Here is a 13,100-nt window from a genome sequence, read left to right as displayed (position 1 = left end):
GGTATATTGCTGAAGAAAGTATCGAGTTTTGTTCAGATTACATGACATCAACGAATCCAATAGGAGTTCCTCGCACAGCATGGTTGAATAAATTTTCTACAAGTAAAAGCATCCGAGGTGTCAATGTGGTGACAAAAGATCGCGAAGAATTGTTGCAAGCGCATCTTTATATATTGAACAACACAGATGAGGTGATCCCTTTTTTGGAAGCACACAAAGCCATTGTTAAGAATAAAAATCCAAGACAATCAGAGAAATGGCAATTGATGGAGCATAACAAAACATTTATGTCTTGGTTCAAATCTGAAATTGACAAAGAGCCACATTCTTCTGAAACTTTATTGTGGCTTGCAAATGGTTTGAAGTTTGATGTCGTGTGTTGTACAGGTTATGAAGTCAATAATTGCACATTCTATACGAAGACTTTGGATGATAAAAGCACAGTACAAAATAGTGGAGTCAGTTTAGAAGCTGAGTCACTTCAATTTTCCACATCAAAAGATCAATCTCCTGTACTTGGATCAATGAGATATTATGGTATAATAGAAGAGATATGGGAGGTTGATTACACCAAGTTTTCCGTTCCATTGTTCAAGTGTAAGTGGTTTGACAATAAGAGTGGTGTGAAAATAGATGACTCGGGTATGACACTGGTTGATTTTCGCAAGGTGGGTTATCGAGACGAACCGTTTATCATGGTACATCAACCATCTCAAGTTTTTTATGTCAAAGATCCTTCGTCTGACCATTGGTATGTTGCTCTTCAAGGCAAAAAACAAATTGAAGTTAACGAAGACAATCTAATTAATATTGATATTGCTGACAACCATTCATTTCAAACTACAACAAAGTTGGATGACCAATCTGTAGTTGACGATGATGTACATGCAATTCGGTCAGATCATGATGAGGGAATATACATATGATGAATCCATATCTTTATGTATGAATTTTCAATTTCTGTACTATTACATGTTTTGTTAATTTATATGATATTACATAAGTCTTGAAAGAAAATTTAATGTTGTTATTTATTTTGACAGATATATGGCTGATCATCCACATTCTTCAGGGGATGAGGCTCCCCCACCCAGATCCACTAGAGGACCCACTAGGATGAAACAACTATTAATCAGGAAAAATAGTGGTGAAAGAACTCCGGTGAATGTGAATGTCACCACGGGTGTGGCAACTGGCCCCCATGCAGATGACTTCCGATCATACCTTGGAGTAGTGGCACGTAATAAGATTAGCATTCTCATTCCATCTTTTGATCATGTGTCCGAGGGTGATCGAAACATTATTTGGCAAGATATATTGGTAAGTTAGTTAATAGCATTTGAATTATAATTTGTTTATATTGATAATTTTGTACTAATACAACTTTATTATGTTTTTTTCAGATGACATTTGACATTCCAAATGTCCCAACACTTAGAAATAAGTGTTTGTCAACTGTTGCAGAAAATTTCAGAAACTTTAAAAGCAAGTTGACATCAAGGTACATCTTTGGACACCTTAAACATAAAACTCCATGTAATGCATATAAGTCCATTGATGAGGAGACTTGGCGGGTTTTTAAAGAGAGTCGGATGTCAGAGGAATGGCAGGTTAGTGTAGTTCATATTATTCAATTCCTCATTAACAAATATATATCATATGAACTCATTAATTAATGTGTATGTGACAGACAATTAGAAGCAAAGCACAAGGAACAAGTGCTAAGAACAAAAACCCCCACCTATTATCTCGTGGTGGGTATAGGAAGCTTGAGGAGAAAATCCTCAAGCAAAAGGCAGATGCTATACCACCATCTCAGAGTGGTAGCCCTCCTCAGCCTCCTTCTCCACCGTCTAGACATGAGAAATGGAAGTTGGCCCGTATGCGACCATCGGGCACCTACTCTTCCGACACTGCACGAGAGATTTCTGAAAAAATTGTAAGTTATCACTGTTCCTAAAATAATGAATATTGTCATTATACATACTACATTAAACTATTTAAAGAATAATGGTGTTTTGTAATGTTACAGGACGCCTTGGTTGAGCAGAGCTCCCAAGGCCAATTCACTCTAGAGGGTCGCCAGGATATTCTTGCTGCTGCAATTGGACGACCTGAGCACCCTGGACGTGTACGTGCTGCAGGTCCTGGAGTAGGCATTACGGATTATTTTGGGAGCTCTTCTCGTCAGCCTTCATATTCGTACAGCGATACACAAAGGATGACAGAAGAGATCACAAAAAAGGTCCGACAGACCTTATGCAGGAGATCAGGGCCGAGGTGAGGGCTGAATTCCAGATGCTCTACCAGGAGCAGTTTCAGAGCATGCGCCCGATGCAGTCTCCTATAGAGGAACATGTGGTCCCTCCCCCTCCCACAGGTAAACTTAATAAACATTTATGTGCAATTATTTCTATCTCTTGTATAATCTAACATTTACTCTGACAGGGAGAAGCGGCAAAGGAAGTTGTTCCGCATCAGCCATCCCAGAGGATGACATGGACGATGGTAGTCCATGTCTGCTATACATTTTAGAAGAAGATGAGATGGTGCTGGTAGCTCGTGGAACAGAGTTTAGGTCAGCGACTGTATGTCATGGTATGCAACTATTAGAGGATGAGGTGAAGGTCTCAGTGGATGAAATGATCATGCCAGATGCCTCGGTTCCACTGTCCACGGAAGATATTTTCACTGTGGAACAAGCATATAAGTCGTTTATCACTTGGCCTAAATTTTTGGTTAAACCAGTTTCTGACCCCTCGGTATGAAATTCTTCTTTACACTTCTCAATTTTAAAGGTTTTTGATGTCAAAACTTATCTTATCTTTTCATGTAACAACAGACGCAGGAACAACAGAAGATTCCTCTATCTGAGGATGACCCTCTTTCTTCATTGCATCTACTTGCTGACATCCTTGATGATAAGCCTTTGGAGGTTCAGTATGATGCTAATGTATTTGGGCATGGCTCTGAGGTCCCAATATACCTTAATAGCCAAGATGTCCGTGAGCTTGCGTCGGGAACACAAGAGTTGAATATTTCAATTATTCAACTATGGACGATGTAAGTCTATGACCAATTATTTATATATAAAATTGATTTATATATCAAGTATCCTTATATCAAAGTTAATTTTTGATTTCAGGTATATGTCTGGGGTCACTAATAAGTTGGGGCGTTCTGATGATTATGGATTCATTGATCCCCAAGACATTCATGAATCAAATGATTTTGATCATATCAACATGAGAATGATAAGCAGTTTTCGAAGGGGCAAGAAAATATACTTTTTGCCTTATATATCCGGGTAAGTGAACTTTGTTAACATAATAATGTTCCATATGTGATTTTAATATTTAATAGTTACGTTATTATGAATTTCAGGCGCCATTGGCAACTTCTTGTTATGTCTGTGCAAGACAACTATGCTTTGTGGTTCTGCTCATTGCACAGGCCTCCTCCCACACAACTCAGACAAGCAATTGATTGGTAAGAACCTCAATGTTTGGACTTTCTTTGTTATATAACTGAATGCTAAAACATTTTTTTATATACAGTTCTATTCCAGCAAGTATGATGATGGACGGGAGATCAATTGTTAAGAGTAGAAAGATTGCTTGGATTTCTCTCAAGGTTTGACATATGCTAAAGTCATACTTTGTTATAATTGTTTTATAACAAATGTTATTCACTAACTATTATCAACTGTGATGATATATTGTAGTGTAACAGACAAAATGGGTCATATGAGTGTGGATACTATGTAATGTATTGGATGACCCATATTGTTCGTTCTCACATCACAAGAAGCTGGGAAACGGTAATATTTAACTTTAACAAATTTTGATTTTTTAACAAATGTTGAATTCATATACACTAATTAAAATGAATTGTCTTTTGCAGAGATTCAAGACTACTACACCAGTTCCTGAGAAGTCACTACTATTCATTAGGAACGCTGCTGCGAAGTATATAGTTAGATTATACAATAGCTCTTAGATTTAGATTTAAACAATGCATTTGATTAGATAGAATTTTCTTAGACTCTCTACTTTATTTGATGTTGAAATACATTTGAACATGTGTTTGTTATGTTGAAATTGAATTTCTGTAAATGTTTTTATATGCAGGTCTGTTTTTGTGGTAGTGGATATCACAAAAACAGACCTGCAATTTTAAAAAACTGCAGGGGAATATGCCGCGGTTCTAACCACAACCGCGGCATATAAGGGGAATATGCCGCGGTTCTAACCACAACCGCGGCATATAGTGCTTCGTTTTTTTTTTAAAAACGAGACATATGGCCGCGGTTTTGACACTAACCGCGGCATACTCGTCGGCCTATATGCCGCGGTTCAACCGCGGCATATAGTGCATTTTTTAATTTTTTTTTTAATTTTTTTTTTTAAAAAAAATGAATTTAGGCAGCGGTTCCCTAGACAACCGCGGCATATTCCGCAGCCTATATACCGCGGTTAGAACCGCGGCATAAAGTGTCTGACTTACTACCGCGGCTGAATATGCCGCGGTTCAAGAATCGCGACGTATAGTGAAAATCAACCGCGGTAAAAGCCCCTCGCTGCACTAGTGTCACCTCGCGAGAATACGTGTAGTGCATTTAAATTTATAAATCTATTTTTCTTGTCAAATCATATAAATTTATAAATTTAAATCACAAATTAATGTCTTGTGTGACTATAAAAAAATTTAATAAACAAATATGTCAATCCCCAAACTCTTTAGATGCACAAAATTGCATCTATTCCTCCTTATTTATTTGTACTTGCAACAAGGAATGTTATGTTGCCTATTTCTGAACACATAGAGACGTGTCATCCTTGTCTTGACATTCCTCCATCTGATGACTATATGGGATAAAACTTTCTTCCTAATTTAGTTAGTGGTCAGAATGTCAAATTTTTTTGTTGAAAAAAAAAAAAGATGTTAATGACTTAAGTAAAACATATTAAACATTATATATATTTTAAGTAAACATACCAAAATATTCTACCATAAGAGGTTCTTCTCCAACTCTGGGATGTCATCACAAGATGCAATGACAATAGAGATATGTGTTTTATCCAACATGCCCAAATAACTCAAAAACGTTTTTGTATGTGGACCTTTAGGTATACCCAATTGAGGATCAATCTTGACCATCAACCTCTCCATGACAATTAGTCAAGATGTAACATTAGGCAACCGAGTCTCAACAGGCAACCGAGTCACAAATCTATTATGTCCGCTCTTTCCTTATACAAAGCTCGTCATACCTGAAAACACATTGTTAGTACATCATATATGAAAAAAAACAAACTATCTTTATAAAGTTATAACAGGAAAAATAAGAAATTGTAGAAGTGGAAAAAAAAACACCTATTAAGATATTGTTTTGTCCCATATGCCTTCATTGTGATCACTTCGAATTGCATGGATGTCATCAGCTACATCATCAACCTTGTCTTGAATTGTTCTTGATGAGAAAGATGTTGTCTTAAGTATATCTAGAGAGTATTCAACATCACTTTTGTTCATGTTTTTACCTTCTAATATGAATGACCATTTCTGATTTGCTAGATCAGTGACATAAAATATTTGTCTTGCTTGACTTGCCATAATAAATGGTTCATTTGTATAATTTGAAACATTGTAGCAGTTTGTTTTTCTCGTACATTGTTATAGTATTTTTGTTTTTGTAGTCAATCTGGATTTGAATGTGGCAAACTATTGACTTCCTAGTTTATTCTCTGTTTTGCATTACGTGATCAATTTTTCTCTTATCGCTAAACACTTGGCCTGAGCTTGTCCTCTGCCAATCGATATTATCCTCTGGCTGAGCTTCATAGTCGAGCTTATTCTTTGTTGGCCAAACTTCACAGTCGAGCTTACCCAATGTTGGTCGAGCTTTGTAGTCTAAATTATCCTATGTTGGTCGAGATTATTATCTATTGGTTGAGCTTATTTTATATTGGCTGAGCTTCGTAATTGAGCTTATCCTCTACTAGCCCAGCTTCGTGGTCGAGTTTTATCCTCTTATGGTCGAGCTTCTCCCTTTCTCTTTTCATTAATATGAGATCAGTTTTTTTTTCAACCTTGGACCTTGAGTACTTTCTGCAACCTCTTTTGTCTTCCTGGTATGCGAAAGTGAGGTTACTATGGTTGAGATGTTTTTTATAACGTTTGGTTGTAAAACTTTATTATTAATTAAGATGCTATGGTCGCTTTGTTGTGGTATGTCTTGTCATTGTCGGTCAGCCTCTATTGAAGTCCTTAGAGTTTGTGGAGGTTCTCCTCTCTTTTAGCATGCAAGGCCTCAAGCTCGGTATCGTATTGGTTACGTTGTTTGTTGTTTGGTTGGAAGGTTGCCACCGAGTTAAATTCCATATTGTGGGAGGGCTAAGTTTGACCTCATGTTGTGATGTTGTTACTAAATTTGATGTTGTCGTTGTTCTAGTCGTCGAGCTTAATGCGAATGAAATCGTTCTCCAAGTAGTGGCAGTTGCAATGGCATGGGGATGGTTTTCACTAAGTTGTCTTATCACTTTTCACAAATGATGATGACGATTGCTTTTATCGCCCTCTCAAACTTGGGCCTGAGCTTGTTGGTGGGCCGTATAGAAGCATCTTCATATGTTGCAATGATTTCTAGTCTTGGTCTTGCACACGTACTCCATCAGTAAGTATATAAAGAACACAAGCATATTTTACCTGCAAAGGGTAGAGATAAGATGATGGCATCCACGTTCCCAATGACATCGACATCATTGAGACAAAGGACAATGTTTAAGACCATAAAAATGCTTCTTATGTTAGTGAGTTCCATGCTTGTGAGCTCGCTTGTTTTCGGAAATAAGCACCTAGCATGGTCAGTGGATAGAGAGGGAAAAACAATAAATTTCATACGTGGAGATAGGATAAGGTTTTACCTAAACTCCTTGGTAGCCTTCAATATTCTTACTACGGACAAGTAGCGAGATCCTAGCGGTGGTTTGAATGCTATTTATTTTGTTGCTTAAAGGAAGATCTACCAACAAAAAGACTTTTCAATACTGTAGTTAGTAAAAAAATTTAGGATCTATAAATTATTATCAAATGAGTATTCATTAAAAAATATTAATTGTATTTATAAGATTACATAGACCGTAATACCGTTTAAAAAAAACTTAATAAATATTATTAAGTCATGTTCTTTAATATATTTATTAAACAATATATATATATATATATATATATATATATATATATAAACCTTGGTATCATACAACGTAAGAAAACATTAAAATGGGTGATTCATGACAAATTTTTTTGCAAAAGACATTGACAATAAGGTAAAATGTTTATTGGAAAGAAGTCAATTGAAATGTATATGTGCGACTATTTCGGATTCTTATGTATTGTTTAGAGATTACTTATAATGCACTTAAAAAAACAAAATAATTTGAAAGTTAGATACATATCATCCATCACACGGATTAACACAGTTTTCAAATTTTAAAAATCTTGTGAGAATCTTAATTCTTATGAAGCTGAGTTTTTACGCCACTATTTCTGTACTTCGTGTTGCTACATGTTATTTACTTTTTAATTTTAGGTCCGTTTATATTAATTAATAGCCCTAACGTGATTCACTTCAATAATTTATATCAGACCTGGTACTATTTTTCCATCATGTTATAAAATAAAGTCAAAGTATTTAATTTCACTTAGTTGTATTTTTTTTTTCTTAAAAATTTTATAACCTTATGTATCTGGTCTCTGACATTTTTTTATACCAATTTCATCTCAATTTATAAATGTCTTGTGTTTTACCTCAATGCACACTGGAGATAATTTTTGTGAATTTTGAAGATAAAATATTTTTTAAAAGCTTTATATTTAAATTGTCACATCTAAGAAAAATTAAATAAATATTTAGTTAATAATTTAATATATATTTAGATTTTATAATTTTTTTATTTATAATTTTTTATTCAATTAAATCTCAATATTTATTTAATTGGGTCATTTATTTTTTTAAAATTGACCTACGTTTAAGAAATGTAATGTGTTAATGTATTAGTTTTTTTTATTTAATTAATTTTTTTGTCTATTTTTTACTCTTCTTTCTCGTACTCTCCAACAACTACTATGGCTACACCTTTAGACCTAAACACCACTGTCGACTTCAGTGCACTGCCACTGGAACCCAATCAGTCGGGTGCTAATATGTGATATTTTTTAAATGATGTTAACATTAAATTGTTTAATTTAACAAATATTATAAATTAATTAAGTAAAAAACATAAAAATAAAAAAAAAATCATAAATTTTAATATAAAGGGTAAATTGTTAGCTAAGCCATAAATAATTAAATAAATTCGTGTAGCTAAATTATTCTGATAATTAATTTTTCTGTGTACACATTTGATCGAAGCAAAATTATTATTGAAGTCATAGTATCCCTGTCGGTCCAACCGACAGTTCTGAATCCCAATTGGGACCAAATTAATCTGAGGAATGGCTTTTAAATTTTATGACAATTTCCTGATCCAATGAATAGGAAAAGAAATATGAACTTTTCAATTTTTCTTCTTTCCCTCTTGAAAAGAGCTATAATAATAAATTTGCATGTGCATGCCATACTGTTCATCATTCTTATTTATTTGAACCCAATGATACTCCCAACTAACAAAAAAAAAATAACACAGAGGTTGTCTTTTTCAGAACTAGGTATGCTTTTTCCATCCATGGATCTCTTTACAACTAATATTGTACATGTTTAAAGAAGAAAAGTTTGGTGTGAAGGTTGAGACCCACTATGATTAGTATTAGGTTAGGTTGAACATTGAATCATATTAGCACCTTCATAACTCTATGTTTCTTAACCAAAATATATCCACACCATCATCATAACTACTAATCACAATGCTTATGCTAATAAAGGATATTGATGGACCCTAATCAATGCCAAATCCCACTTACCCAGAACAACAACCTTATACCCACTAATTACTATTACAGTTCAGGGATGCTACTATTTACAATTAGTATATCTTTTTAATTAGACTTTCAAAAACATTTCTTAGAATAATTAATCTTCATTGAAATATAAATTAGTCCTAATTATTTTTCCTGTTAACATCTTTTGAGGACTTGAATTGAAGCAATTAATAGTTTTAGAGTTGGTGCCGACAAACACAGAGTTTTGTCACAAGAAAAGCAAAGTGTGTAGTAAATCTGTGAGCACTGTAACTTTTGCATTGTAATGTCCTGGTCACGTGACCTTTTAATTCAATGTTACGTCTGAATGTCACTCATTACATATCATCATTAATCATTCTATCATTTAAGAACTTTTTTTCTTTTTAAAAAGAAAATTCTATTCTCCTTTTCCCCTTTATAAGAAAAAAAAATACAATTAATTTCTAACATATATTAATTCTTGGTTTTTCTCTTTGTAGAATAATTATTTTTTGTTATTTAAATTTATTTTTCAAAAGTTTATTTATGTTTGGTGTTCTTTTAGTAAGTTTTTATATAGTTGTATAGTTTTCATGATATGTTTCTAAGAAACATGCGCCAGTTGAGTCATTGCATTATTTAATATGAAAGTGTGATATTAATTTAACTCTTAATATAATGAAATACCTCAAGATAGTGATAATTGAAAATGGACGTATATAGGAGAAAAGTCAAATTAAAAAACAATCGGTATTTTCTTCTTTCCTCTTTCAATATTAAATTCTTATATTTTCTTGAGTTATTTATCTTACATTCTTATCTATTTAATAGAGTGTTATAATTTTTTTCTAAAGTTGATTAATTAATTAAAAATTTAAAAACGCTAATTCACCTCACTTAGTATTATGCAGCTATAAATTTCAGTTACAAATATAGCCAAAATGAGTTCCACATGATCGGATCACTAATCCCACTCACCTTTGCTTTAGGTTTATAAAATAACAATTAACCAATTTACTTTTAAATATTGGTTCAGAAATATATATTCCACTTCCATCTCATATTACATGCAATTTTATCCTTTCCAATTATTCACAAAATAAGTGGGTTCTTATTTTATGATTTATTATTAATTTTGTTCTTAATTAATTGTGTATTTATTGCTTTTTCTATGTTTAGTAAGCTCCAACTCCTAATTGATTGCATTGTTTTTCTTAATTCATAAAATTATTAAAAAAACTAAAGAAATTTGTAAAAGTTTGTTTCAATAAAAGATATTAAACAATTTACAATAAAAAATTAGCATACTAGAGAGATGATACAAGATTAGTCTATTTAGCCATCATAAGAATCTTAGGATTGTTCTTAATAACAAGATTTCCTGTTCCTCTCACTACATAACTCATTCTATTCTACATGAGTCTTTAATGAGTATTAAAATATTAAGATAAACCTCCAAACTCCTTACATAAATGCATACGTTAAATAAATGCCACCATATAATCTCTTAACAATATTCTTTGAATTACTGTGAAACTTATACTTTCATCTACAAAGATGATTCCACGTCAAATTTTAAATACTAAACAATCAATCATATTTGTATTCATCCATACTAAGTAATATCATGTTCGTGATCAATTATAATTATCATATAATTCCATACATGCTCATATTCATTTACAAGTTCATCATCATAACAGTTTCATATATCATTATATATATATATATATATATATATATGCATATTCATCAATGAATCAATAAAAAATTCTATAAACAACCATATGCCTTCTCTTATTCCAATATCAAACTAAAACCACAAATAAGAAATGATTTTCACAAAAGAGAAACCTAAAATAGGACAAACATAAGAAACTAACTTTTTTAATCAAAAGATCTCACTGGTAAAAGTAATATTCATGTGTTTAGGACTTGTTGTCAAAACTTCAACTCGATTTAACGGTGAACGAAGCGAAAATCCCATTTTTTCCAAGATGATGTAGACCAAAAAACCAGGGTGACACCCAACGTTGGAAAAGTGGTGCCCGACGCTATAAATCCCTGAAACCCACGTATTTGAGTGTGTCTAACAGTCCAAAAGTGGCGCCCAATGCCCCTAAGTTAGTCGCCATTGTCTAAATGGTGCTCAATGGCACTACAATGGCACCTAGTGGTATCAGAAAACTAAGACTTTGCATTTTGAGTTTGATTCGAGTAATTTGACACTTTTTGAGCCAATTCTCATTGTTTAAACATCAATTATTATAAGTTTCGTGTTCCTTAGCTCAATAGTGTCCTATTAACTAATTCAAATCTCACAAACGCATTTTCAACAACTCATCAATCAATTTTAAGCTTTTCACAAACTTAATTCACATTAATCATTATTTTGTACAGATTCATAAATAATTTAAGTGAAAATAGATTTCAAGTAATTCAAATTAATTTAATAAATTTTGCATTCAACCTAATTTAATAGATTTCACATTCAACCTAATTTAAGTGAAAATCAACCTTTTAAGTAGACTAAGCATGCAATTTCACAATTTAGAATACAACTTATCTTTTAACACGTCAAAACAAAATTTCATAAGAAATTAGTTAAGTTAGCTTCCTTCACCTTAAGGACAACCTCAAAACAAATTGACGACACTCACACAGACCTTTCGACTCACTAAAGCTTAAACTCAACCTAGAGACAACGTAAAAAAAAATCAAACCAAAAAGGACCACCGATTAACAAAGAACGAAAACAAAGACTTTAGGAGCACATGTTATCAATAAGGATCGCTTGCAAAGCCAAAAACAAATTGGACGTCGAAGCAGAACGAAATTTTTTACTTACCTAAATGGAGATTTTGTTCGATTAGACTTGAAGAGTTTTCTACGACGAATACAACCCCAACCTTTGATCATGAAGAAGATGAAATTTTGAGTGAGAAAACTGAGGCAAAAGAGTAAGGCTGTAGACAGAAAGAGTTGGAGAAGAAAAGATATGCATTCCTGTTTTTCTAAAACAACGAGATTTTTTATTCCTTAAAAAAATGTTTTGCATTTTAAAAGGATTTTATAGGTTTTGTTATATTCTTAATATTAATTCAAAATTTCAACTAAATCATTCAATTAGACTGTAATCACATACCAATTATATATTTTGTTATTAATAAGGAATATTATTTTACATATTAATAATTTTTAGTTTATAAAATGATGTCTAGTCAATACTGAATAATTATTTTATATCTTTAAATTTGATTGATATTTAATAATTTTTTTGTAGTGTATATTTTATAGTTAATTGTTTTTATTTTAATATGAGAAAAGAACAAAAAATGAATGGTCGAATAATGTATTTAAGAATTTTGGATTTTTTTTTGCCAGTATTTGTCTAATAGAGTTTAACAAACTGAAGTTTATACTAAACAAACACATTTTCACAAAAGCTCATCAAATGCAATTTTAACAAGATATGCAAAAAGTACTTTTCAAAGAACATTTTCACAAAAGGCTCCTTGTTAGATTAGTTATAGATTAATAACAAAGATTAAAATTCACACAAATTTACACAAGGTATATATTGGTTTGTCTAACAACCCAAACTGTCTTTAGTTCTTAATCAAGACAATGAAGGTTCTACAACATACTTATATTACGATATATAAAGCAATTATTATTTTTAAACTAAGGTACTTCTAGTTAACCACCATGTATTATTTGAACCAAGTCACTACCAGCTAAACATGAAGTATTATTTCGACTTAACCACAAAGTATTGTTTTAAAAAAAATTATTATTGGCTAAGATCAACTATGTTTTAAAACACAACCACTCCTAACTAAGATTAAATATTTGTTGGACACAACCACTTTTGACTGAACATAAGTATTATTTAGGCATAATTACTCTGAGTTAAACACTTTCTTAAATAAAGGATGCTATCTAAAAGATCATGAGATTTTGTCCACTAAAAGAGATAAGTGTCGTGAGACAAATACAAGATGATAAATGTTTCTGCTGAAATGGGACGAGGAACTTCGTCGAACGTCCTCCTGTCGTTGTCGAGCGTCCTCCTTGCACTGTCGAGCGTCCTGCCTCTCCAAGCTTCAATTATCCGAACACCGAAAGAGGGGCGACCTGCAGAAGACACTATGACGCTC

The 13,100-nt window shown here is 32.6% G+C and overlaps 1 protein-coding gene across 1 annotated transcript; it reads left to right on the top strand.

Moving 5' to 3' along the window:
- Nucleotides 1-2,258: 2,258 nt before the first annotated feature.
- On the top strand, nt 2,259-4,164 carry LOC128196193 (uncharacterized). The gene is made up of 8 exons (XM_052876426.1): nt 2,259-2,380; nt 2,449-2,762; nt 2,843-3,063; nt 3,146-3,307; nt 3,385-3,489; nt 3,558-3,633; nt 3,725-3,820; nt 3,904-4,164. Exons 1-8 carry the CDS (start codon nt 2,260-2,262, stop codon nt 3,997-3,999), a joined length of 1,191 nt encoding a protein of 396 aa, XP_052732386.1. The 5' UTR covers nt 2,259; the 3' UTR covers nt 4,000-4,164.
- The last annotated feature ends 8,936 nt before the right edge of the window (nt 4,165-13,100 follow it).

This window comes from Vigna angularis, chromosome 4 (genome assembly GCF_016808095.1).
Source record: "Vigna angularis cultivar LongXiaoDou No.4 chromosome 4, ASM1680809v1, whole genome shotgun sequence".
Classification (NCBI taxonomy): Eukaryota; Viridiplantae; Streptophyta; class Magnoliopsida; order Fabales; family Fabaceae; genus Vigna; species Vigna angularis.
Note: the sequence above shows the minus strand (reverse complement) of the source record. Positions and strands in the feature narration are given on the sequence as shown.

Excerpts from the sequence above, each read along its gene's own strand:
- LOC128196193 (XM_052876426.1), top strand. The coding sequence starts at position 2,260 with ATGCAGGAGATCAGGGCCGAGGTGAGGGCTGAATTCCAGATGCTCTAC. Across the intron at positions 2,381-2,448 it reads GGTCCCTCCCCCTCCCACAG|GGAGAAGCGGCAAAGGAAGT; the intron begins GTAAACTTAATA and ends TTACTCTGACAG. Across the intron at positions 3,821-3,903 it reads TCACAAGAAGCTGGGAAACG|AGATTCAAGACTACTACACC; the intron begins GTAATATTTAAC and ends TGTCTTTTGCAG.